Here is a 22,567-nt window from a genome sequence, read left to right as displayed (position 1 = left end):
TAATAATAGTATGTGGGATAAATGAATATGTAAAATTTTGTGAGGAATAAGGCCGAAAGAGTAGTCATGAGCATGTAACTTGTGATTTATTGGCGTGTGAGTGCTTTAGTTAGCGTGATTGTTTCTTTTTCAAATATTTTTGTGATTAAAAATGGTTTGATATTTTTATTGTTGTTTGTAAATTTCGATTTTGTACCGCCGGGATACCTTCATTATAGGTATATACATCTCCTTACCATTCCCCGTATGCGCGCTTGTCCGCGTCTGACCCTTTTTCGCCGCCCTTGACGCACGGACATCGCAGCTGTTTGTCTGACAGAAACGACTCAACTCGTTGAGCGTGTGAAAGGACTTTTGGCGTAATAGTGCGCCGGGTGAACGCAGACAACCGCCAATAGGTAGATTCTTGAAAGTTTTACTTTCATTATTATAACACCTGTAAAGAATATATGAGTCGATAGGGGGATGTGTAGATTGACTTTGATTTAGAGTTAAAAAGTGATCTAGAGTAAAACTAAAAACCTTATTGGAATATAACTTTATGTACTAAAATCTAGTTTTAACTTTAGGCAGATCTAGCTTCTTTGGGTAAAATAATTCATTATCAAATGATTATCAATTTTCAATGTGATTTGTTCTAATAAATTTAAATTTTTAGAGGTATGATCTTCATTTTGGGCAATGCGAACAGCTGATCAGAAAATTTTCTGGTTTCCTAATAGTGTTTTCTTTTTTCTATGGCAATATGTGTAAGAAAAATAAGTGGTTTCTCCCTAGAGAACGTTCTACTAATAGCGTCTAAATTATGCACAAAGCATAACCTACATTTTGGCGCGGAATAGTAAAATTTTACAATCCAATATAAATAACTTTTTAACCAAAACAGATCAGATTCAACAGCTAACTCCCAATTAATTATCTTTAAAAAGGTAATTTTAGACCGTGCAGAGTCGATTCGGCGCCGTTCGTAGCAACTTGGACTGACATATGGAAGGGCTTGGCGCATTTTACGTCGAGATCTTAAATTGAAAGCGATCAAAATATAGCTTGTGTAAGAACTGAAGCCGCTTGACCTTTACAAACGACAGCGCTTCACGCTAGGAGATCTTGAAAAGTACCAAGAAAATCGGACTTTTTAAGCAAAATTTTCTTCAGCGATGAGAACCATTTATTGAGTAAACACTTCGGTGACAGATAATTCCTCGTTTTGGGCTGGTCGATTAACCACTAAGATCAAGTGATATCACACCTTTTTCTTGTGGCGATATGCAAAGGCTATGCGGACAATCCGATTCGATTCAGGCTTTGGAGTGAAACATCACGCGTGTCATTTGGTAATTAGCAGTCGAAATGCTCGAGCGAGTCTTCGAAAATTGCACTTAACGGATGGACCTGGCTCAGGTGGTAGCCGCGGTCAACATTTGAAAGAAATAAACTTCAAAAAATAAATGCCAAAGAAGGTTCTTTCTAAATTTGAATTTTCTTTTGTCTTTAAAAAGGTAGAAAACCTCGAAATGGATCACCCTTTAATATTATTCACATCATTTCACAACAAATAAAAAGTCAGCCACTTGAGTGCCAGCGCTTGAAACAATTGTGACACAGAGAACACCCACCCACGCACACAAAAACTCACAAAAAATAACTGCTACTTTTGTATGTAACACATCTACCGAATTGCACTCGTGTTGAATTGTATTGTATTGGGACACCTACGACTATTCAGGTACGGCACCGGTTTCCTTATTGTCGCTGTGCGCATGCGCGTCGTACCATAAATTCCATCGCCACCGAATTGCAGTAGATTTTTCTCCTCGAAATTCTGCTCTTGACCATCAGACATGGCCATTGTGGCCTGTACCGCTATATCCGCCCAATGTGTCGACTTTTGATTTGCTATTGTCGTAGTTGTGTTCGTCTGCACCGATGCCGCCGCTGTCACTGACACTTTTCCAGCGGCTTTCAAATCCGCACTGCGCTGCTGTTCACTCAGGTATTTAAGGCAATAGGACTCGGGTATTTGTAGCAATTTGCAGGCTTTACGCGGCACACGTAACTGGGCGGCTAAAAAGTTCGTCTCTGTCGCGCGTCCACTCAGCGGCAGTCCCGCCATGAGCCGTTCAATTTCAGCCGTTTTACATTCGTCACTACGCATTGTGGCGTTGCATTCTTGCGGTTCCTGTAATTGCCGCGTTGTTGCGGCTGCCACGGCAGCATCAGCTGCATCCCCTTGATTGACATGTCGTTGGCGCTGCATTGGTCTTGTCAGCGCCGCAACCGCATCCAGTTCGTCGAGCAGACGCGCTGCTGTGGCTGTTGTTGTTTTGTTGACGGCGGTCGCGTTATCGCTGCACTTGCGTGCGCGTAAACTCAAGTGGGTGTGCAATTTGAATGGTGATTGAAAAGCGTTTTGCCGCGTCTGATGCAGTTTGTCTTTGAGCAGGCGGAAGGAGGCGCGCATCGAGCGCGAACGTTGCAAGGAGGTGAAAGCAGCGTCACTGACTGGTGGTGGTGAAGCGGTGGCATCGACGAAGTCACTGTTGGTTAGTGTCACATCAGCGTCACTCTCCTCTGCGCCACTTTGGCGGTGGTGCATGAGATTTTCTTTTTGTAGTTGTTTGTGTTTATGCTGTCGTCGTGAATCCTTTTTATGGCTGAGCAATTTGACATAAGCGCGATTAGCGCGACGACGTTCCATTGTTTTTTTTTTATATTATGAAGGGTGTTCTACTTCATTGAAATCACAACACAAATGTATTTTGAAGCGCAAGACTTAAACGTTATCACAGATTGTCAGCTTGTTTTGTGAATTAAATGAAAATTCTTAAATAAACACGGCGCGCACGAAATCGCCGTTAAAACCGGGGCGCGCATGCGCTTTGAACGATAATTTTCACTAGAAAATCACACACAATAAACTCGGTCGTATTTGAAAAACAAGCGACTCGTACGTTACAGAAATCGAAACTAAATCGGCGCTGAGGCTGGCAAGCGTTTCAACCCTCAGCTGAGAGCCTGCATTGGTTATACAGTCAGCGGTGAAATCAGTGAGTCATTAACTTCATATATCACCTTCAGCCTATCGCATATGTATGTATGTGTTAAAGTGTAGTGAGCGATTAGGGTAGATATGCGTGTCCTTTGTTTTTAAGCGCTCTCTTTTCTGCTCTCTCATTTCAAATTTCCATAGCGACGAACGCGTAGCAAAAACAAAACAATTCAAGACTCTTTACCATACAATTTGGCTTGAGGGTTTACCTGTACCTATAGGTGTACCTTAAATATTTCAAAACAATTGAATACATTCAAATCTAAACGAATATGAATACGTCTCAAACTCACTGCTACAAACACACATACTTATATGTTTTACCTGTGCGCTTCTGTGAAAGATCAGTTCAATTACCCTATTTTTGTACCATTTGAAGTCGAGAGGAAATTTTCATTGTTGCAGTGGTAAATATTAGTGGGAATTTATTATACACTGTGAGAAATCGCATAGTAAAGTTTTCTTGTAATTATAACCATAAATTCTTTCGATTATAATAATAGATATGTATCTATTGATATTAAGACAATTTAGAGATTTTCATATTATAGAGTGGGATATAGTAATATTCTGGCATGCCAACACCAAGTGGAGAACTTGTTTCCCACGAGTGTACTAAAATCGATAGATACTCTTAATTGAAGGAAAGGGATGTCTAATGAATTTATGTTGATAGGATAAGATAAATAGACAAGGATTCTACGATGACCTTAGGTCTATTGTGATCTAAATTACAAAGATTCACCTAGCCCTAACGTATTGATAAATTCCAATATACTGCTAGGTGCTAGAGAGGCGATGTCATCCCTATTTGAAAACATGGATCCCAGGGCCTTTATCATGTGTCTACATACGACTATGCAGTCAATTAGCAGATTTTATGGAGTTTCAGGCTCCCTGTCGTAGAATCGGCAATTTGCGCAAGAGGCCAGGCCCATGTTATGTATATAAGTGCTTCTTCAGCTTTCTGTGGTCATTGTAGAATGCGACAATTAGCCTAACCTTGGCCCTAGGGAAGTTGATTACATATTTAAACCTGCTGAGATTACGAGTATAACCCACCATTAGCAACTTGACATGGCACATGCCTTGGAAGTGTTACCAATACCTCTCTATTCCTATTCCTTGCGGATCAACTTCTTTATGGTATGAGGACCTCGATGAAGAGTTCAGGTGCTACCATGTTTATGGATGCTGCAGAGCAGGCGAGCTCATCAGCCAGTTCATTACCGGCTATACCTTTGTGACCGGGCACCCAGATGAGGTGCACTGTGTTATGTTCCCCTAGACTATTCAGCCGTTCTCTACCCTCCTGTATCAGTAGCGATTTAATCTCATAGGCAGAGATTGCTTTAGGTGCCGATGGCTTTCGCTAAGTATGTTTATACGTTCGGTGGATTGGAGGTTTATCCCTACGCACCGATGTATGGCAAAGACGACTGCTTGAAAAATGTTCGAATGATAATAAACAACATTGAATGTTGTTTGTTGGCGTTGAAAGCAAACGTCGCCGAGATCGAGAGCTTCAATTTCAGGCATCAAATAGTCGGTTATCAATGCGCGATATCGGTCGCTATTGACGGTTACGTTCTCACCGGTGTCATTTTTGAAGAAATATGTAAGTATGAACCAATGATTCCACCGGTCCACAAACTTCACCAAACCATCTGGATGAAATGGCAGCTCCTGAATCTCTTCCGGTTGCTCTTCGTCTCAAATGCGGCAATTTTGCTTGTTTACGTATCCTTTAAGCCAGAAATGGCTCGAAAAGTTCGGATCTTGGAACTTTTCAAGGGCCCATAGAGCGAAACGATGTTGCTTGGGAAGGTCTAGTAGCTTATTCTTAACAGAACGTGGATTTTCTTTCAATGATGAGATGCCAAACAATGCTGAACAAAAGTAGCATGACATCTTGATACGTTTCATGCCTTATCTGCCAAAAAAGGCTATTGAAAAAAGTACCTCTACTTGGATCACCCGTTATGTACGTTAAGCATTTATTTCCAAGTGCAGCTTCAACTTCAAATTGTATTTTTAGCACAAAATCACTTTCGTTCAATAAAACAACATATTCAACGCAGTCAATTAGGTAACTAATCCCTTAAATTAGTAAAATATGCATCCAAAAATAAACAAATGAATATATGTATGTATTTGTGTATATCTACATTCATATGGAGCAGTCTGCATACAAATATGCTGTACATAACGTATAAATAACCAATATATGTCATTATATGTATGTATGTATGTACGCATAAATGCAGACTATTTTCATAAACAATCAGACTGTGTAAATTGCTTGATCATTTAGTCAAATAAATATAAACACACATACATACTATGGCATCTAAAGAGCGCACAGCATACTGTGATAATAATCGGCAAATCACAAACGTCTTGTCTGCTCCATAAACGCTTCATAATTCATATTAATTTCAGTGCAATTTCACAGCGTTTAAGAGCAGCAGCCAGTCAAAATCAATTCAAATGTATTTATACTGCAATCGTGTGTACATACATACATATATGCATATGCATGTTTATAAATATATATGTGTATGTGTGTGTTCGTATGCTTGCAGACTGTTTCCTTTACTAAATTTGCTTTATTATTTAAGTTAATTGCAATTTCCTTATTCAAAACGGACAGCACAGCTGGCGCTGGTCCTCGCCAATTCGCCCACGATGCACACACACATGCACAATTTATTTTACAATTTACTAACACTGACATGCAAATGTGTGAACTGAACCGAAGACAGACTGGAAGCATAATAGTTGGAGGCGTTTTTGGGGTGAACAAAGGTCATGTTTGTGAATTTCATTAAGACATGCTAGTTTATCTGAGATTGCTAACTTTTCTTTTATTGCTGTTCGTAGTACAGGATGGGTGTATATATGTATATAAATGTATTCAAATGCATACATAGTACATATGCAGGTTTAGAGTTGTAATCTTGAACAGGGGTATATTAAGCTTTCCGGAGGTATATAATAATCAGAAGAAAACGACGGAGACCCTATAAGGGTGATCAGCGTGACGAACTGAGTCGATTTGGCCGTCTCCGTATGTCTGTTTATACGCGAAATAGTCTCTAAGTTTTATAGATAACGTTAAGAAAATTTTCGCACTTCTTGTTATCATCAAGACGCTGCTTATTTGACTACTACTATATGCAGCTGTCATACAAACTGACCGATGAACTTCAAGTCCTTGTATGGAAAACTTTTTTATTTAACAAGATATCTTCTTAAAATTTGGCGTGAATTATTCTCCAAGGTAGCGCTATAATCTATGATAAAATTTTTAAGATCGAACTGCTGTAAAGTATAGCTGTCCTATAAACTGGCCGTTGAAATAGAAGTCCTTGTATGGAAAACTTTTTTATTTGACACGATTTTTTCACGAAATTCGACACAGATTATTGCCGAAGATAGCGCCACAATCTCTGAATGAATTGTTTAGATCGGTCTACTATAGCTTATAGCTGTCATACAAACTGACCGCTGAAATTCAACTACTTGTATGGAAGACTTTTTCATTTGAAAAGGTATATTTACAAAATTTGGCATAAATATATATCTCCGAATATATTGTTCAGATCGGACCACTATAGCATATAGCTGCCATACATTTTGTTTTAAATGTGAAGGGTATTTTAGCTTCGGGGCAGCCGAAGTTAATATTTTTTCTTGTTTTTGATTACCTGTATGACATACATATGTACATATAAAAAAAATAGATACAAATGTGTAGTAAGTATCCGCCGTGAGTTTTTCCGCCTTACTTATCACAACACCGTCTTACATTTATTTAATAAGAGTGAAAATTCAACGGAAACACCAATTGGACTCGCTTGACGTTGCGCTTAAGCCAATCTATGCAGTTCCTCTAGCTAAGCAATCATAAGCCACCCACATTCAAGGTTTCACAGTTTACACAGGAGAGCGTATAAATTTGATTTCCAGCAAAACTATGTGCATATATGCACATACACACACACATGCATTGACGTTTTTTACATAGACATGCATATATGTAGTATGTATGACTGTTGAGTCGTGACCCCATAATCTTCTCGGCGATTATGCAAATCCAGCCTGTAACACAGCATTTCAACAACATAAGGTGTCTCCCTAACGCCTTCTCACCAACTGTCTACCTATCCATGAACTTGCTGCAATACAAACATTTATGTTTATACATATGTATAAGTACATACACACATACTGACAAATCTTTCGGTCATTTTACGGCTGAAAAATCTCAGTCAGTGGACTGCGCGGGTTTCGGGTGTCTGCGCGTTGATAGGATTTTTGTTTTATTACCAATAAATCTAATGGATTATGCTGGCGCATCAAGTGAGCAGTCAAGCAGCCGAACAACTGAGCGAATGAGCGCGCAAACAAACGACTAACACAACGTAAAGATGATTGTAGGAGACTGGAAGCATGCGGCACTCGTATTGACTTGCGGATGAGTAGTGTACGAAAAGTGGCTTAGGGGACTAACTGTCTTCTCTAAATTCCCATTAATCAGATATGCAAATTTCGCACACAACTTCCATACATACATACGTTTGAAGCGCAACCTTAGCAAAAGTGTAACGGTGAGTTTAGGTTGGGGCCGTCTGATGCGAGTTGATAATTTGTATTATTGCGGTAAATGTGAAACCGAAAAGTCAAATTAATAGCAAGTTTTTTTTCTGTTATAATTTGAGACTCTAAGCTTCACTTAGGTAGTATGGCAATTTATATATACTATATACTAAAGAGAAATTTTACATTACAGTGGACCTAAATTTATTCATACGATTAAAAGCATGTTGGTTTTCTTCTTACATTCTGGTATTGGACCTTTGGACCTCCACTGAGCTCAGCTAGTGCTGATCAAGAACTATTTTTTCATCCGTGTCGGCTTTCTTCTTGCGTTCGAGTGGTGGATCTTTGGACCTCCACTGAGTTCAGCTAGTGCTGGTCAATAACCAAAACTTGTGTGTCTACGAAACCATTCTGACTCAGAGCGAACCGTAGGAGGTCCTCCTAACTACTGGCTCTTAGTAAAGTCAATTTCAATATTCTTTCTTACGCTTCTTACCAAAGCTGTATGGAGGTAGGTAACTTGGTAAATACACGTTTGTCGAAACGAGCGAAGTTGCTGGGATTGATATTAACGGCCTGAGTAAATTTGTGGAGAGCTCAAAATGCTTCGTCGATCTAAAAAAACTGATGACCCGCTTTCAGCAATCTACGGGTAACAAGAAGGACGAATACTATCTGTTCAAGTGAGAGACCTAAGCTAGGTTAGGTGGCAGGGCTGATCAAAAATCCATGGATCTCTCTTGAACAGATAGCATTCGTCCTTCTAGCTTAGATTAGGTTAGATGGCTGATCAAAGATCGTACGTGGACTGTTATATGTAGTCCTTTGGGAAGCCAAAGAAAAAAAGAACTTTTGTGTTTGAACTTATAAATTAGCAAAACGCACAGGCTTTTAATTTCCATTCCCGCCAGCTCGTTGGAATGTTTGAAGGTATGCGCTCTCAAATGTTAAAAGTCTTGACCTCCCAAACGCGAGACAGTCAAAACGTAAGTGTTGAGTTGTTTCCACATTATCTTCTTCCATACAGCTTTTGCAGATGGCGCCTGGAAGGATTCCCAGCCTTACTGCGTAGACGCCAATAGGACAATGGGCTGTTAAGAGTCCTACAAGAAGAAGAGAGGGAGACAGGGTAGCCTTACTGAGGTTAAAGAGATCGCTATCACCTCTCGTGTGATCGATCGTGGATTTGGGCGCTTTCCTTCGATTCTGCTGTGATCTGGCAACCATACCAGTCTTATCACGAAGACGCTCGATGCTATTAATAGCGAGATTAGGCACTCTTTGACCAGCCCTGAACGCATCATTAATGAGGCGATCTAACCTAACCTAAATGTAATTTGTTTCAAATCGGGTCCGAATTTATAAACAATCAATATGCGGAGCTCTTAGAAATATTTCTCAAAAATTATTTTGATAATATTTTATGCTGTTATGACAACTACGCCATTGAAAATTTTTATATTATATAAACTATAAATTGCCACCCTAGTATACCTGACATAAAACCAGCTGCTGTAAGCAAAGACATAGATATAAAAAAGACTAGCACATCCCTTCATAGTTGTACTATATTAAAGTGTATCGCCGAACAAGTGACTTTTGTCCGTTCAGCGCGCAAAGTCCGTAGATTGTACTACATACGAAGAAACACACACACAGTATACAGCTTATTGCCTCAACAATATTGCCTCCTAGCATTTGCTAGTACAGGAGCTGTTGTTGTTATTGCATATATCCCTTTTGTTGTCAAGCTAGTTGTTAAAAGTTCAGTAGAGAATATGCAAATGACTCTGTCAAATTTGCATGCAAAACATGCGGGCGTTGGTAGGGACAGCGGGGACTTGAGCATAGTCGACCTTTGACAGCAGCAGCCCAATAGCGTAGAGATACTCATTCTACTGTTCACTGACTTACAAGTGCCACAACACATACACACATGCACATACACCACTACTTTTGTATACACAGAGGAGCAGTAGAGATAAGCCACTGTACAGATTTGTCATTGCGGGAGCGGAGAGTGTGGGTATTTGTCGGGAATTACTTGTAAATAACCGAAAATGCATGGATTTGCTTGTGGTTCACAATTTACATGGGATTTGTGCGAACTTTAACTGCATGTTTCTACTCCAAGTATTTGCACAAATTTATGTATTCCCTCGCACGCACACACACACACACACTTAAACTCTACGACACATAGCTGCATATTTATTTGCATGTATGATTTGAGTCAAGGACGTTCACTACCAACTCATATACACTAAGAAAATAAACAACAAAAGCAAAAAAAAACTTGAATACTTGCAAAAGTTGTGATTTGCATTTGCATTTGTATGTGTGTGTGCATATTATGTGTATGTATGGTATATTAGTATGTTTTTAGTTTTCTCAAAATTGTCTTTTATTGAGGATAAGCCAATAAAACTGCGTAGAATTGGTGGGAATACTAAAAATGAAGACTGTAAATTATGTATAGTGTGTGTTTATTTGAAAGTGGTTGAGTCAATGCACTAAGGCTGAGCACAGAGTGGATCGTAGAACAAGTCTTCGATGGCCAACGAACTTAAAAAGCCTCTCAAACAGTACAATCATAGTCGAAAGTCTTAAAAGACTCTATATTTTTGGCTAAAGAAGAAATTTCTAAAAAAAAAACGGGTAAGCTAAAGAGTATTTCCACTTTAAATTAAACAAGATGTTGCTAAAGGCGTTAAGAACTTGACTTGATAATTTCTCTTTTTGTGGTAAATTTGAAACAAAAGGTCCAATTTATAAAATGCCTTGAAAGTGGTTGAAGCCGAGACGGTCGATCTTTAACAACAATCATGCATTTTATATTGGTATAGGAGATTGTGGGCAAAATAATATTTCAAAATTGTAGGCATAAAGAACTACACTAGACAGACTACGCTCATAAAAAAAGATGTGATCTTATGCGCCTGCATGGTGATGTCGATGTGATTTGATGTGAAATTCTTGTTTATTGCATACTCAGAAAAATTTAAAGACGTGATGTGGTTGGTGTTGATGATGTGACGTGTTGATATGATGTTGATATGATTCGATAAGGGTTTCTACATAGCTGCTGTTCGCTGTGTATAAGGAAAGTTAAACCGTTTATTGGAAATCGCATTATTTTTTCGAGATGATGTGAACTGCTGTGATTTGAATATGTGACCTGGTCTACGAAAAGGGAGCTAACGTGCGAGAACTAGTTTTCTGGGAAACAACTCGTTTCGTCAGTAAAAAGTGAAAATTGATTTTTTGACACCTAAGCCCCCTTTCCGTAGACCAGGTCACATATAACTCCTGCCTTCCTGTTTTAGATAATTGGCTAGATCGTTGATTGGTATTGCCATTTGAGAATGTAATGTGATTTTATGTGGACGCGATTTAATTTGGTTTAATATGTTAATAAAAGTCCATATAGGAGATTTCACTCGCTGCTCATCGTCAATAATAAAAATTAAGACGGAATGAATCGCGTGACTTATTCGAGATGATGTGAACTGCTGTGATTTGAGTGGGAATTCTGATTTTCTGCCAGCTAGATCATTGATTGGTGTTGTCATGTGATGGTAAGATTTTATTTGAGGAGGTGATATGACTTGATTTGATATGGTGATGGGACATAATTTGATATGGTGATGTCACTTGATTTGATATGGTGATGTCACTTGATTGATGTATTGATAAAAGTTGATATGGAAGATCTAAAGATTCAGACTTCTAGCTTTGGCTCATAGTAAATAAAAAAGTTAAGCCAGAATGATTAACTAAGTCAATTTGCTGTGATCTGCTGTGATTTGAAGTAAAATCCTGCCTTTTGTTTTATATCGTTTGCTTGATTGTTGATGCGATTTTATTTGATGTGGTGATGTGATTTGATCTGGCAGCTGCATAACATACAGTAATAAGAAAGGTTGAGATTGACTGATTAGAAATCGTGGGACGTGATCAAGTTGATGTCATTTCAGTTAAGCTGCTGTAATTCATTGTCATTTGATGTGAAACCCTTTCACTTTTGACTCCGTTGTCAGGACCGTACAGAAAAAAAGCCGCACACAAGGGAGGACAATAGATGGTGGCCACTGCTCGAATAAAAAAGACTTGCAAAAAATTATTGAAGATCACCAGGCCGCCCTCACAACTATGGGAAGGAATTCTTTATGTTCTACCACCATTTCTCGGTCACTCCCTGTAGTAAAAGTGTTGGATTTGAAAAGAATATTTCTAAAGATGAAATGAATGAGGCGCGAGATTTTACCAGACATCAGGCGATCCTCAATTTTCATGGCTAATGTGCTGAGGGAGAATTCGAAGAGATTTTTGTAAAGCAATTTTTACTTTCCTTTTGGTGTCTAAGCCTCATAAGGTTAGAGTTAAAAAGAAACAATCGTTTTTCCTAAGTCGTCGTGCTCCTTGCCGCCAAATTTTATAATAAAGAATGTTTAATTTGCTTCCCTGAAATTGTCAATACATATATCTGTTATCTCTCAATTCAAACGGCGGTCAATTGTTTGCTATTTAAATTCTTAAACCGTGAATTGACTGTTTGATTGAATTCGTGGAAATAGATTATTGTGTGCAAATATAAAAATGGCGTGACAATGGTTGACATGACAGGTGAGTATTGTGTCTGTCTAGACACATCCATAATATATGCACACATCTGTTTATATTTACCTCGGTGCTTTAGTTGTACCCTGCATTGAATCGTGCTAATTCTAAGCTGACTTAATTACTGTTCATCACGTTCATTTTCTTTTGACATAATTAGTCAGAGAATTTAATGTGACAACGTGCTGGAAAATTTCAACTGTCTGCTGATGCATCCTTTTCATTGTTTTTTACGAAACTTTTATTTTTTATTTATAAAGCATTTTTTCTATATTCAACTACAACAGATTTCTGTTCATTGCTTCGAAAAAACTGCTAAACAATTTGAGTACGGAGTTTTAAAACTGTTACATGGAGTGCCGTCGGCGCCACATTTAAAAAAACATGTTGCAAACTATAAACTATAACCAGTATAGCTCCGGGCTATATTTGTGTGTATATGGATCTGTACAGATATGTGTTTTTTACAGGGTGTACTCAAAAAATACGGTTGTCGTTTAGAATTTCATCTCTTACTGTCACATCAATTTAAGTGTTTCAAAGAAAAAATTTAAATATTGACGAAAGAAAACTCTGGAAAAATATAAGTTTTCCAAGGAAATGTTCGTTTTTGAAAAAAATATAATATTTAATCATTTGTCTACATTAATGTTCTCGTTTTCAAAATAGTTCTCAGTCGATATTATGTATTTATGTCAATACTTCTTTCAATCGTCGAAACACTTTCTAGACTCGATTTTTGGGATTGCCCTTAACTTTTACAACTGCGAGCTTTTAATATCATCTATGCTTGTAAAACGATGGTCTAGAGATTGCCGTTTGATTTTCTTTATTTTTGGAAATAGTTAAAAGTCACACGGAGCCATGTCTGGCGAATATGGAGACTGGAGGCCTTGGTTTAATCAACCTAATGACTTGACTACCAAAAGAGGCATTTACAATGACAGATTTAACTCTCAGTGATTTTGTTTCCTTCCAAAACCGAAGAGATCTATGAAAGGATGTCGATCAGATAAAAACGAAATCAGAAAGAAAAATTTGAGATTATCACAAACAGTTTTGTTGTAGCGGCAAATTACTACCATCTTTGGGCGGATAAAAGTCCGGATCTGTTCCGGTTACGTAGACACGACTGTAGTGGGAACATATAGTGCTCATAAGTAGTGTTCGGAAGATTGATACAGTGCTATAATAAATATATTACACTCAAGGAACATTACTTTGAATGCGGTGGCAATAATATTCATGAATAAATGAAAAAATTATATAAAAATCCCCAAACAATTTGAACAGACCCCGTATTGGACTTTACATATAGATATGTCTATGAGTATGATTTCATGTTTTCGTTGTTATTTACAGATTATTCATATGCAAATATACTATTTAAATAGAAAACCAAAAAAAAGGGAAATACTAACTCAAAAATGAAAAGAAAAATGAAAAAAATACAAATTTAATGGCTTTAACATGACAAATGCAGTGACACAACACAAATCACAAAAACTGGATTCAATCAAAAAAATTGGAGAAACACTCAACGTGTTAAAAATTGCGACACAAAAGCAATAACAAACAAATGGGCGTCTAAATAACAGCATATGTTACATAAAAGGCAAAAAACGGAAATGTTAGTGAGAATAATGAAGACACGAACGAATAGTACTACAAAGACAACAAAAATAAATAAAACGGAATTATGGCAAAAAACGGCAAAGAAGCTTGCGCGCTAAAACCATTAAGTTGTTACAGAAGGTAGAAAGAACAGTTAACGAGTAAAGAATTGCGCTGCAGGAAAAAAACAAATAAATAAAAAAATCTGTAAAAACATCACAGTATTGAGTTGTAAAATGCGTTGCAAAAACAGATTTTATTTTGCTAGGTTTTTGCTTTGCTTTCAACTCTTAATTTTTATTGTGAAATTGGGCCACCCGCAAGCGGCAACAAGCGCAACTGAGCTAACGAAATTTCGGCGCTAAAGCGAGCGGCACGCGATTTTCGTGTTCTGTAAAAACGTCTGTTTGAATTTTTGCAAATCACACTATTTCAACAATGATTGTTTTTAAGCGGGGTTGCGAATTTTTGGAATCAAAAATTTTTAAATAAAAATTGGAAAATCGAAAATTTGGGATTAAAAACTATATTGTCCATTTTTAATTATAATTTTGAAATTAAAGATTAAATCTTCAAAACTGGGACTATAAAAATTATATTTTCAATAAGAATTCAGAATTAAAAATTGAAAATTTAAATTAAAAGCTTAATTTTTAATCTCAAATATCTTGAATTAGTCCCAAACATTTTGAAGTAAAAATTTTTAAATTCGAATTCTAACTGAAATTTTATATTTGAAGAATTATTCCAAAATTTTAATTCAAAATTGAAATTCTAATTTTTATTCTAAATCTATAATATATTGGATTAAAAATTAATTTCCAATTTTTAAATCTGAATTCGAAATGAAAATTTAATTTTTCAGCCCGGCTTTGAAGATTTAATCCCAAACATATTGTATTAAATTTTTAATCTTTTTGTTGGATGAAAAAAAATTGAAAAATAAGTTTGAAAAAAAGTTGAAAATCAAAAAAAAAAATTTAGATTTTTTTTGTTCAAAGCCCGCAAGCGTCAAAAAGTTTAAATTCTTATACAATGTCTTTTTTTAACTTTTATTTTAAAAAATCAGTCTGAAAATTAAAAATAAAATTTTTGAACCGCCTTAAAAAGCAATACAAAATTTAATCCCGAAAGTTGGTTAAAAAAATAAATTAAATTAAAAATTACTTTAAAAAATTTAAAAATAAAAATTAAATATTATTTTTAAGCCAATTTTGAGGATTAAATTCAACCAAATGGAAAATAAAGTGTTTTTGAAAAATTTAAAAATAAAAATTAATCATAATTTTTAAGTAAATTTTGAGCTTTGAATTCAATTAAAGAAAAAACCATTTTTTTTAATTTAAAATTAAATAAAAAAATTAAAGTTAAAAATGAAATTTTTTAAAAAATTTAAAACTTAAAATTAAATATAATTTTTAAGCCAAATTTGAAAGTTAGATTCAATTAAATCAAAAATTTAAAATGTAAATTAAATGAAAAATGATTTAAAATAATATAAAAAAAAAATAATTAAATTAAAAATTATATATAGTTTTAAGCTAATTTTGAGGATTGAATTAAATTATAATTGATTTTTAAAATTTAAAATTAAAACTTAAATGTATTATATTAAATTAAAAAATATTTTTTTTAATAAAAAATTTAATCTAATTTTTAAGATAATTTTGAGGATTAAAATTTTGTTTTTTAATCCTTTTGCGATAAGAAATTTTAAAATTATTTTTAATTAAGATATTCGATTAACAAAACAGAAAACATTTAATTCAAATGTTACTTATAATTTTTTTTACATAAGCTTGCCTGCTTTTAAGAAATATTAAAATCAAACAAATAAAATATGTGCATATAAATATTTAAAGTACAAAAACAACAACAAAGAGAAACTACACTAACTCTAAATTCGCCTAAAAGTCGCAGAGTTTGAAATAAACATAAAAATGGGAAAAAAGTAAACAGACAATGGCACTAAAAACTACAAAAAATATTAAAAATAAATTCAAATTCAAATTGTAACAGTAAAAAAAAATGTTATCAAAATAATATAGTAAGAATACATAAAAATAAAAGATTATATAAATAAAATCTACAATTAAATAATTAAAAAAAAAAATTAATATAAAAAGTAAAATCAGAAAATAAAAAATTATATAAAAATAAAAAATTAAAACAAAAAAAATTTAATTATAAAGAATCATAAAAAAGTAAAGAAATCATTATACGTGCAACTAGTTGGCAACGCGTCGCCGTTTGCTTACCTGTTCATGCTTTTACTTCTATTTTCTGCAAAATTTTAATTCCTTTTTTTTAACTCCAAAGCTGTTTTGTGCACCGTTGGTTTTCTGTTTGCTGTTTTTTCATCCGTCTGTTTTTTATGCGCTCCTTTTTTAGTCACTTTACTGCTTTTTCTCACTTCTGCTTTTGGTTTTCGCAATTCACTGCCACATGCGGCACGTGAATGTGCAACACAAATTGCAACTTAATAAACTTCGTTGCCGTTAAATGTCAGATATGGTTGTACAACAACAACAGTAAAGAATTACTATCACATTGCTTGCTCAGTTGTTGCTTTGGAAAGAAGGGGAAATGAGTAAAAACACACGCACACCATTAAACTGAGTTATGTTGCATCTAATTGTGTTGACGATACCTAAATGCTGCTTGCCACATTGTTGTTGACTGTTGCACTTTTGTTTTCCCGCTTTTCTGCTTGTTGTCATTATTGCTGCTATTGTAATTATAGGACCGAAAGCAAAGGTATTTTTGCATAAACCCAGTTGGAAGTCTTTATGCTTGGCGGGCCTGTGGTGTTGCCTGAGTGGCTTGTGGCTTTTTTGCATCTTCTGTTACAGAATTTGCGGGAATGGGTAATATTGGTTGACAGGTGTCCTATAGAGTTGGTTAGTTATGCAAGAAGAGTCTCAGCAGCGTTGTAGTGTCAAAAGTGGAACGAAATATGTATGTCTCTTGGTGAGGAACGAGATTAGTGATTCTAGAGGCAGCCCTTTATGTTTTCGAATAATACAAAGAGGAGGTTATTAATTTAGTACTGACAAATGACAGTATTAGTGACACAACAAAGGTCAGAATACAGTTTTAGTTAGCTGATTAGCTCTTCAGTCAAAGTGATGGCTTAGTCAGTGAAGAAATGGTAGGTTAAGCGATGGGCAACTGTAAGTTTGCAAATATTATGTTTGAATTTTTAAATAATAACGCAGTATCACTACCGTTATTTGTCCTCTCCAAACACCGTTATAACACACAAACGTATATTTCTTCTTTCAAATGTGAATTTCTAAAGGGTGATGCAAGTAAAGGTACTTTCTTCCATAGCCCTTTTTTAACAGATCACGCATGAGTCGTGTCAAGCTGTCATGTTCCTAGAAGAACCGAAATTTTATTGATTGATGAGATCCATTTCTGGCTTAACGGCTAAGTATTAGTGGACCAGCTTAGCTTATTGACTGATAACTCTTCATAATTGCATCTCCATTTTGTTTCACTAATATCCATTATAATACAAAACAAAAAATAATAATAATAATTTTTCCTCACAAAAGCGGTTCTATTTATCAGTCGGAAACTGCACTTTTACGTCTAGAAAGCAAAAACAACTGACAGTTACTGCGGAAAGACGACGACGACGACGACGTCGACAATGGAAAGCAAAACAACGGGAAATGGAAAAATTATTACGGGAAATTTTTTAATACTCACAAATATGCATATATATATGTATATACATAGATATATGTACTTGTATGTATATTAGTTGCATATTTGCCGTTTGTTTTGTCTAGCAAATTGTTGGCGCTTTTTACTTTGCGCTGGAAAACAATGAAAAGCGAATAATACTCGACGCGTCGCGACAATTCACTTTCACTGCCAAACAGGCGTTCGAAATGTGAGAGAATGTGTGTGTGTGTGCTTCTGTAAAATGCCAAGCCAACAACAAAGGTGTATGTGAATGCGTCAAATATGCAATGCATTACAGCATTTTACACATTGCTAACAAATTTGCTGCGCCAAAACACACATGTACACATACATATGTATACTTTTGTTAGTTACGGCGAAATATAATAAAAGCGAATTAACTGCTGTTTCTCGTCGCACAATTAATTTTATTGCATTCAATTGTTTTTAGTCATACGAGTGACGCTTTTGCTGTATTGTATTGTATAATACGATCAGTGATCCCAACTTGGGAATCTTTGCCGATGTTTGTTTTTGTCTTCATTATTGTTTTCTCTTTTCGAGTCAAGGCTTGCGATAATGATATGCACGTTCCATTGATTTAGCACGTCGCAAGTAAGTAAGTTCCTACAATTACTTAATTTGATACTTCCCTTTGTCAGTGCATTAAAGTTTATTAAGTGTATATGTATACATACATACATTTAAAGATGACTTAATGGGTGTTCAGTGTCTTTCTCTGTAAAGAGGAGGCAGTTTTATAAATTGTTATGGAAAAGACTTAATAATAACAAAAGTGTTGCTTATTAAATAATTTGATAATAAACAAGGTTTCAAAGAGGGTGTCATGCGAATTACATTTTTTGATTATTTAATAAAATTTTCGAGAAGGTTGTCTTAGCAGCGGAACTTAGAGGATCAGACACATTCTAGGAACAATGTGTAGGATCAGCAGAACTTGAAACTACCGCTCGTCTTAGTATTGATTGTCATAGCTTGAAACGCAAAAATAATACGGCTGTGTAAACTGAACTTAGACTGAGACTTGACTCGCATTTCACTGTTCGAAATCGTAGATAATTTCCCCTACTTTGGAACCAGCATTAGCAGTAACAATAATATCGGCCTTGAAATCCTACGCGGAATCATTCTTGCCAAAAGATGTTACTTTGAAATGAGTAGGCAATTGAAAAGTAAAGTCCTCTCTCGACGAGGCCCAACTCTATAAATCACTCATCATCTCCGTCCTCCGTTCTGCAGAACGGGCGAATACCGTAGTCGATGGAACGATAAGCTGTAGGAAATATACGACGCCATTGTCATAGTTTAGTGAATTAAGAGACAGCGGCTCCGCTGGCAAGTAATGTCGTTTAATGTCGTCCAGTTCTGGGGGTATTTGACGCAGTATCCGCCGAGGGAAGCAGAGGAAGACCCCCACTCCATTTGAAAGAACAGGTGGAGGAAGACCTACTCTTGGAATCTCGAATTGGCGCCATATTGCGAATAGAGGAAACGCCTGGCGCGCTATTGTAAACTCAGCAGTAACCGGGTAAGCGATGTCTACGCCAATAAAAGAGAAGAAGTAGATGTGATTGTCAAATTTGGATGAAAGAATGAAAAGACTTGACTTGAAACTACAGCGCCTACCAAAGGGGTGATGTAATTTCGACTGCTCGTGGCACGCCATGGTTGTTTATGGATTTTTGTTAAATTTGGCAGTGTGTTCAGAAAGGTTTGCCATTCCATCATGTCACGTTTCAAGTTGGTACAACGCTGGGAAATTGTCCAAAATTATTGCGCAAACTCACGTTTTCGATGTTCATCGAAAAATTATATTCTCAAATGAGGTATATTTCTTGCATTTGCATCTCCAAAAATTGACCTTTTAGTGCCGATTGTGGTAAGGTGGCAGCATCGGGCCTTGCTTCATTCGAAACGATGTTGACCGACTCTTTCCCTGAATTTAATGAAGTCGACACGGACGATCTCCATTTTCCAAAAGACAGTTTTCATGTCTATACGTGGACAAATTGTGTGCAAAGTTTGACAACTCGTTAATTAGCGAAATGGCCCAGTCAAGAATATGCGATTTAATGCCTCTAGATTATTTTTTCTGGAAGTATGATAAATCAAAACCACTAATCAACCAGTAACGCTCAAAATGCTCGAAGACAACATTCAGCGCGCTAAGCCGAACTGTTGCCCCGGGTCATTGAAAACTGGCGAAAATGGGTGGAGATATGCAAACGGAGCCATGGTGACAGAACAGAACACATTTTCACCAAATTTGAATGTTTTATTTCCTTTCATTCTTTATGGTCGACCTTTTAAATTACAAAACCTGCCCGAATATTTCTTTTGCTAATTAGATTTTGGTATTCAAAGTCACACTGCAGCCATGAAGGTTATCTATAAGTGTTTTCAAGAGAGCTCAGTCTGCATAACCTAAACAGAACACATGGTACACACCAGGCTATATGCAAACATGTGACGGGCATATGTGTTAGAGGATACTTTTAATTTTCCACTAATTGTTTATTAATAAGTTTGGATAGAAAATTGGTATGAATTTGTTGTTTGCCAGCCTTTTCAGCAACTTTGGTGTCCTGACAGAACGCAAGTTCCCCGACAGCGTAATTGTCGCTTTCTAAGACGCTTCACAAATTTAATTTTATGTTGCTGCCATCTGTCGCCTTATCATTAGGCTTCGATGTTGACCTTTGTAGCATAATGTAGGGAAACATTTGCGGGCGTGAGTGAGTTTCACTTCACGTTTCACCAATTGCTGTCTTAAGAAAGCGAACTTAAAAGACTGTAATGTAAATACACCTTCGTTGATAACAGTCAATTTCAACGTTCATAACATTTGAACGCTTTCGAATCAATTTACATATGAACAAGCACTTAAAAATAACGTTTATCAATCATTTGAAAATTTTTATTATCTTTTGACAGCTTAAAGTTGGTTAGATATAAAAGAGCAGCTGTAAACTCGTAAGAGTATAGATATTTTTCATTTGTTATCAGCGGGTATTTACCACAAATTGTAAATACACTTATTTATATGTATACATCAACTTGGGTAGACAGAGGTACTTACATACATATATCCACATACTTATTGGTATGTACATACATACATATGTATTTATAACTATTTCTAAGCACATACATACAAATTTACACTAAAGGTGTTAGCATAAATGGAGGGGAAAATTACACTCCGTTGCTGTTATTTTTGAACTGCTAATAAAATTAGCACCGGTTTTGCTGTTGTTGCTCTTACTGGCGTTCATAAAGCAAATGCAAGACTTGCAAAATAGGTAATTGAATGACATTAAAGCGATCAGTGATCGGAAAAGATGCACGTGAGTATGTGTATGTACATACATATATAGCAAATACAGATAGCCACTATTCGTATGTAGTCGTGCGTTGTGTTTGCTTAACCGGTTATTGACGATGATCGTGATCGCAGCTGATACAAGCCATTGTTTGTGCTTTTTCTTAATTTCAATTATTTATACTTTTTTGCTACAGTGGTGTATATTACTCATAATCCAGTTTGTTTATCTAAGATACATAGTGAGTCGTGATTTAAGGTTTTTGTGAAGGCACGGCAACATGAATTTGGGTTATGAAGCACCACAACACTATATAAATAAGTGGCATGATCACTTTGATTGAAGTTCATTTGAAGTTTTGTCAATAATTGAAAATAATTAAAATGTTTTCTTTGTTGTTATATAATTCTTAGGCGCTTAGCAACAACTTGTATATTAAAATTATTACTTTTATTAAGGTGTTAGTCGCGCGAAAAATCATTGCTTTATAGAAACGGAGATCACTAGTACTAACATATTCGGCTTGTAATTCTTGCTAATGTCACCTATGGATGAGAAAACACTCGGAAAACCTAAACTTCAGTGAAGAAATATCCGATTTAAAATATTTTTGTAATAAGAACACTTTACGATCAATTGATGTAATGTATTTTGTTAAGTTGGTAGGACTGTCCTTAATTACTCTGCCAAACATGAGCACGATCTGTCAGCCACTTTGTTTACAGCATCTGCTTAAGTCGATACACATCAGTAGTGCGTTGCCCTTTTTATAATGGATTAAAATATCGAACAAAGAACTTGTCTCAAATTTTGTATTTCCTAACAAAGTTCGTGTGCGGAATCATTACGAACGTTGGAAAAGGCATACAGTGATTCAGTTTTTATCAAAAACACAAGCCTACGAGTGGTACAAAGCCTTCAAAAACGGTTGAGAGATCGTTGAAGACACACCTCGTTCTGGACGACCTTTGACCTTTTCAAAGATTGAAGGATCTAATGTTTGAAAATCGTCAGGCAAGTGTTAGAGAGATGACAAGAGAGCTCGACATCTCTCGCGAGTCCACTCGAATGATTTCGGTGAATATATTTGATATGAAACGTGTTCTCGCTCAATTCCTCCCGATAAAGCTGATTGTTTTTCAAAAAGAGTGCCGTAAACAGGTCGTTCGAATTCCGATCCCACATTGATGGAGAGTATTATAACTGCCGAAGAGATATGGGTTTATGAATTTCACATGCAAACAAGTTAAAAATCATCGCAATGATAGGAAAAAACAAACCGAAACCATAAAAAAAACCGCCAAAACCACTCGAAAATCAAAGTAATGCTCATTGCTTTTTTCGATATTCGTGGTTTGGTGCATTACGTATTTATTCCGGAAGAATAGCCGGTCACTAAGGAGTTCTATTTGGCCTTATTGAGGCGTTTGCGTGAGAGCATCCGTCGAAAATGGCCGGAATTGTGGAAGAACAATTCATGGATTTTTCACGGACACGATTGTGACCGAATTTAAAGCCAAAAACGCAATGAATACCATCGATCAACCACCATATTCACCAGATTTGGCTCCGTGTGATTTTTTCTTGTTCCCCAAACTGAAATTGCCGCTCCGTGGAACCCGTTTTCAGTCGATCGAAG

At 36.0% G+C, this 22,567-nt stretch overlaps 1 protein-coding gene across 6 annotated transcripts in view; it reads right to left on the bottom strand.

Annotated features, from left to right (window-relative positions):
* The window catches only part of LOC105229914 (uncharacterized), a 169,897-nt gene that overhangs the window by 15,609 nt on the left and 131,721 nt on the right, over window positions 1–22,567 (bottom strand). For 3 of the 6 annotated variants that reach the window (XM_049448564.1, XM_049448566.1, XM_049448565.1), the window contains exons 2-3: window positions 16,147–16,456; window positions 237–436 (exon numbers count right to left, since the gene is read on the bottom strand). The exons of 2 other annotated variants lie outside the window; for them this stretch is intronic. In XM_049448564.1, the coding sequence (XP_049304521.1) occupies window positions 237–436; window positions 16,147–16,154 (208 nt within the window). In that variant the 5' untranslated portion in view covers window positions 16,155–16,456. Of the gene's footprint in view, window positions 1–236; window positions 437–1,716; window positions 3,038–16,146; window positions 16,457–22,567 lie in introns of those variants that run through there. One more of the 6 variants, XM_029551799.2, reaches the window with a different exon arrangement.

Source organism: Bactrocera dorsalis, chromosome 2, assembly GCF_023373825.1.
Source record: "Bactrocera dorsalis isolate Fly_Bdor chromosome 2, ASM2337382v1, whole genome shotgun sequence".
NCBI classification, from domain to species: domain Eukaryota; kingdom Metazoa; phylum Arthropoda; class Insecta; order Diptera; family Tephritidae; genus Bactrocera; species Bactrocera dorsalis.
This window is presented reverse-complemented; position numbering and strand designations above follow the sequence as displayed.